General features: G+C 61.1%; 1 protein-coding gene across 6 annotated transcripts in view; it reads left to right on the top strand.

Moving 5' to 3' along the window:
- AP1B1 (adaptor-related protein complex 1, beta 1 subunit) overlaps positions 1–4739 on the top strand; it is a 25512-nt gene that overhangs the window by 20438 nt on the left and 335 nt on the right. For 3 of the 6 annotated variants that reach the window (XM_010003773.1, XM_010003774.1, XM_010003776.1), the window contains 5 exons: positions 690–835; positions 1361–1490; positions 2024–2108; positions 2572–2658; positions 3537–3691. In XM_010003773.1, the coding sequence (XP_010002075.1) occupies positions 690–835; positions 1361–1490; positions 2024–2108; positions 2572–2658; positions 3537–3691 (603 nt within the window). Of the gene's footprint in view, positions 1–689; positions 836–1360; positions 1491–2023; positions 2109–2571; positions 2659–3536; positions 3692–4203; positions 4213–4739 lie in introns of all 6 variants that reach the window. The other 3 variants (XM_010003772.1, XM_010003775.1, XM_010003777.1) reach the window with 2 other exon arrangements.

A 4739-nucleotide genomic window follows, 5' to 3' on the forward strand; every position in this document is an offset into this window, starting at 1 on the left:
CCCCCCCCCCAGGGATGGGGACTCCCCCCTGGGCAGCCTGGGCAGGGTCTGACAGCCCTTTCCAGGAAGGAATTGTTCCCAGGATCCAACCTCAACCTCCCCTGGTACAACTTGAGGCTATTTCCTCTTGTCCCATCACTTGTTCCTGGGGAGCAGAGACCAACCCCCCTGGCTCCAACCTCCTCTCAGGCAGCTGCAGAGCCAGCAGGTCTCCCCTCACCTCCTTGTCTCCAGGCTGGACACCCCCAGCTCCCTCAGCTGCTCCTTGGAAGTTCTCCAGCCTCTTCCCTAGCTCTACACCCCTTCCCTGGACACTCTCCAGCCCCTCAATGTTCTTCTTGTCGTGAGGGACCCAGAACTGACCCCAGGGTTCAAGTTGTGGCCTCATCAGTGCCAGCACAGGGGAACAATCCCTGCCCTGCTCCTGCTGGCCACACGTGTGCTGCTACAAGCCAAGATGCTGGTGGCCTTCTTGGCCATGGTAGCAAGCTGAATGGGGCTGGTGGTCTGCAGATGGAGAGGATGTTTGGAGGAAACAGTAACATCCCACAGGCTGGGCTGAGGAGGACTCTGCTCCCTGTGTGTCTGTAGCCACGAGATCCTCCTGGTTTACAAACCCCCTGCTTGCCTGGGGTGCACCTGGGGGTTTGCTTTGAGTTTGCTTGAGGGTTTCTTGTGTCCTTCACCAGGTCTGGCTCCCTGCCATGAAAGCCAAGGGGCTGGAGATCTCTGGCACCTTCAGCAGGCAGGTGGGTTCCATCTCCATGGACCTTGTCCTGACCAACAAGGCCCTGCAGGTCATGTCTGACTTTGCCATCCAGTTCAACCGCAACAGGTGAGGTCCCTCCTGGGCTTGGGTGCAGGTGCTGCCTGACACCTCTGAGCTCAGCCCTGTGGTGGTCGTGTGTGGAAAAGGGGGGTTAGAGGGCTGGGAACAGTCTCACATGATGACCCTTCTCTCTCTGATGGGCTGTGGTGGTGATGATCATCCAAGCCTCTAAGAAGTTGGCTGAAGAGACTGCTCTGGGGTCTGATCACTATAAGGGTGTTGGTCCTCCTGGTGAACTGATGCTTCCTGTTCCCTCAAGGACATGAGGGATGGTGCTGAGGGAATGATGTAGGAATGTTATAAACGGGTGGGAGTGTGTGGAGGAGGAAAGGATGAGATTTTTGGGGCTACCAGGGTGGGCAGGGCAGGGTCCAGCCTGGTCCTGGGGTGTGCAGGGGCAGGCGGATGAGATGGGATGTTCCTGGGGTGATGGTGGAGGAAGGTCCTAGGATTGACCTGGGCAGTTTCTTCTGCCATCAGCTTCTCCCTGCAGCCCTGACCCCCCTGCTCTCCCTGGATGTGTCCCCCCAGCTTTGGCCTGGCCCCAGCAGCTCCTCTCCAGGTCCATGCTCCCCTGGCCCCCAACCAGTCGGTGGAGATCTCCCTCCCGCTGAACACCGTGGGCTCCGTCATGAAGATGGACCCTCTGAACAACCTCCAGGTGGGGAACACCCGGGGTCTCCCCTCTTGAGGAGCTCAGGGTGGGGCAGGGATCCACCCAGGGTGGGTTTGTTCCCTTGTAGGGAGGTGGGAGAGCAGGAAGCAGGTGAGGAGAAAGACTCAACTCAGTGTCTTCTCGGCTGGCAGAGCTCAGTGTGACTTTGGTTGGACATCCAGCTCTGTCCTCGAGGGAGGACAGTCCTGGGTGACAGTGGCAGAGCTGAGCCTGGGCTGAGCAGTGTCCCACCATGGGGGGAGATGGAGACAGGGCTGTAGCTCCCAGGAGGGAGCTGGGAGGGAAGGTTGAGGGGCAGCTCCCCCATGGCCCCTGTCCCCTGGGGACAGTGACATGCCTGAGGGCACTCTGGTGTGTGGGGGGTGGATGCTGGAGCTCCAGCTCCCATCTCCTGCCTCTGGTGGTGGGGTGACACCTGGCTAAAGAGGGATCAGAGGTGTGTGGTGGGATGGGCTGCTGCCTTTGGGCACTGCTGAGGGTCAGAGGAGCTGGTGTCACCCCCTGACTTTCTGTCCCAGGTCGCGGTGAAAAACAACATCGACGTCTTCTACTTCAGCACCCTGTACCCCCTGCACATCCTCTTCGTGGAGGATGGCAAGATGGGTGAGTTGTGGCTCCTGTCCTGGCTCCTGAAACCCTCCCAGCCACATTCCTAGCCCTGGGGATGGAGCAGGAAGCCCTGAGGAGCCACACACCCCTGGCAGCTGCAGGCAGGGACACTGCTGTGCCAGCCTGGCCAAGCTGTGGCTTCTGGACGTGGCCTGAGCCACCTTCTAACTCCTCCCAGCCAGAGAGAGCTGCTCTCACTGCTTGGTTTGCCTTCCCTGGCTCTTGGCTCTTCTCCAAGCCAGCCCAGAGTGGATGACCCCCTCCCAGAGTGGGTGGCTTTCCTGTGTCTGGTCCTAGGAAGCCCCTGGAGGGGGTGGCACGTGGCAGGGTGATCCCTTCAGCCCCTTGGTGACATGGCAGCCTGGCCTTGTGGTCCCATCTTGTGCCCCCTTTGGGAGGTGGGGGTGGGCAACTGGTGCTGTGGCCTGACTGGTGCTGGTTTCACTCCTGGCTGCAGAGAGGCAGATGTTCCTGGCCACTTGGAAGGACATTCCCAATGAGAACGAGGCCCAGTTCCAGATCAAAGACTGTTCTCTCAGTGCAGGTGGGTCCAAACCCTTCAGAAGGACCCAGCTCAGCTCGTGGCTGCTGACTGGGTCATCCCAGTTATCATAGAAACACAGACTGGTTTGGGTTGGAAGGGACCTTAAAACCCACCCAGTCCCACCCCCCTGCATGGGCAGGGACACCTCCCACCAGCCCAGGTTGCTCCAAGCCCCATCCAACCTGCCCTTCAACACTGCCAGGGATGGGGCAGCCACAGCTTCCCTGGGCAGCCTGGGCCAGGCTCTCACCACCCTCACAATGAAGAATTCCTTCCTGATGTCCAACCTAAATCCTCCAGTTTTTATCCATCACCCCCTGTCCTCTCACTTCAAGCCCTTGTCCAAAGTCCCAGTTATCCCAGCCTGGGCTGGGGGGAGAAGGGAGCCCCTTCCCACTGGACCCACACCATGTCTCCAAGAAGGAGCTGCTGCTTGCCTTGCTGTGGGCTGGTTGCCCAAACCCTGTGGCCTCTGAGATGCTTGGCACAGTGGGGGTGATGTCCCCATGCCCATCCAGTCTCCACAGAGGAGCAGAGCTGGATCACACAGCCCAGCCCAGGTCTCCTGCTGCCTCCTCACTCCCCTGGCTCCATCTCCAGCAGATCTGGTGCCAGGTGGCACGTACCCAGCAAGTCCTTTCATTCCCCCTGGCAGCAGCTGAGCTGGCATTTGTGAGGCCAAGTGGGGCAGCTCTGCTTGGGAATGGAGCTCTGGGCCTCCTGGGAGCCAAGCTGAATAGCTCCCTTCTCCTCTCTGCCTGGGAATGGGGGGTGGTTTTTGGATCTCCTCCTGCAGCAGGAGGAGGAACTGGGGCAGGAGCAGGTCCCAGGGGAGCTGGTGCCCAGCCCCCAACCCAGCAGCATCTCCTCCTGCACAGATGCTGTCAGCAACAAGCTCCAAGGCAGCAACATCTTCACCATTGCCAAGAGGAACGTGGAGGGCCAGGACATGCTCTACCAGTCCCTGAAGCTCACCAATGGCATCTGGGTGCTGGCTGAGCTCAGGATCCAGCCCAGCAATCCCAGTTTCACGGTACATCCCTCCCCCTGCTTGGCCACAAAACAGCCCCGAGGTGGCTCCTGCTCCCTGCTGCCCACCCTGCTGCCCACCCTGCCCTCTCTGCTTGGTGCTTGGGTGGGCCTTGGTGGTCCTGCAGCCCACCTGGGGTGGCAGGGCTCTTCCCCAGTGTCCCTGGGGCAGGGGGAGGGTGACACAGGGCTCTGCAGCCAGGCTGGGTCTCCGTGGGGTCACCTCCCCTCCCCGTGGTGGCAGCAGAGGGGTCCCAGCCCACCTGAGGTCCCAGCCCACCAGAACTTCTCCCATCCCAACCAAACCCCCTTCCCTGGCCCTGCCTGTGCTGCTGAGCAGGGATCTGCTTCCACCTGGGGCTGCAGCCATCCCAGTATTCCCACTTGCCCTGGCCTGCCCCCTTCCCCACTATCCCAGCAACCCTGGGGGTTGGGAGGAGCTGGGTCACCTCACTCACCTCTCTGTGTCTCCCTGCCTGCTGCTGCCTGCCCTGCCTGCCCTGCCTGCTCTTGCAGGACCTGGAGGTTTGTACCCTGGCTCTGGGCGGGCCCTGCCTGCTGGGAACTGGGTACTGGGAGCTGGGAGCTGCCTGCCCTCTGGGTTCCACCTGCCTGCCTCCCAGTGCCCCTCCCCTCCCTCCCAGTGCCTCTTTTCTCCCTCCCAGTGCCTCTTTTCTCCCTCCCAGTGCCTCTTTTCTCCCTCCCAGTGCCTCTTTTCTCCCTCCCAGTGCCTCTTTCCTCCCTCCCAGTGCCTCTCCTAGTTCCTCTCCCTCCCAGCAGGGCCAACACGGGGCCAGGGAGCAGAGGTGAACCTGGGGGGGAGGGTCAGAGTCCTGCCCTCCACCCTTCCCGGGTCCATTCGGGATGTGAGGGCAGCTGTAAATCCTTATCCTGAGGGATTCCCATGTGGCTTGAGGAGTTGATGGGAAGTTCAGAGTCATGGAGTCACCGTGGGCCCTGGGAGGTGCCTTTGGGGGGGCTGCTCACCCTGAGCTACAGGCAGGGAACCTGACCTTGAGAGCTGGAGCCTGTGGGGCCCTGCCTGCCCCCTG

Source organism: Chaetura pelagica, unplaced genomic scaffold (assembly GCF_000747805.2).
Source record: "Chaetura pelagica isolate M959 unplaced genomic scaffold, ChaPel_1.0 scaffold948, whole genome shotgun sequence".
In the NCBI taxonomy this organism is placed as follows: Eukaryota; Metazoa; Chordata; class Aves; order Apodiformes; family Apodidae; genus Chaetura; species Chaetura pelagica.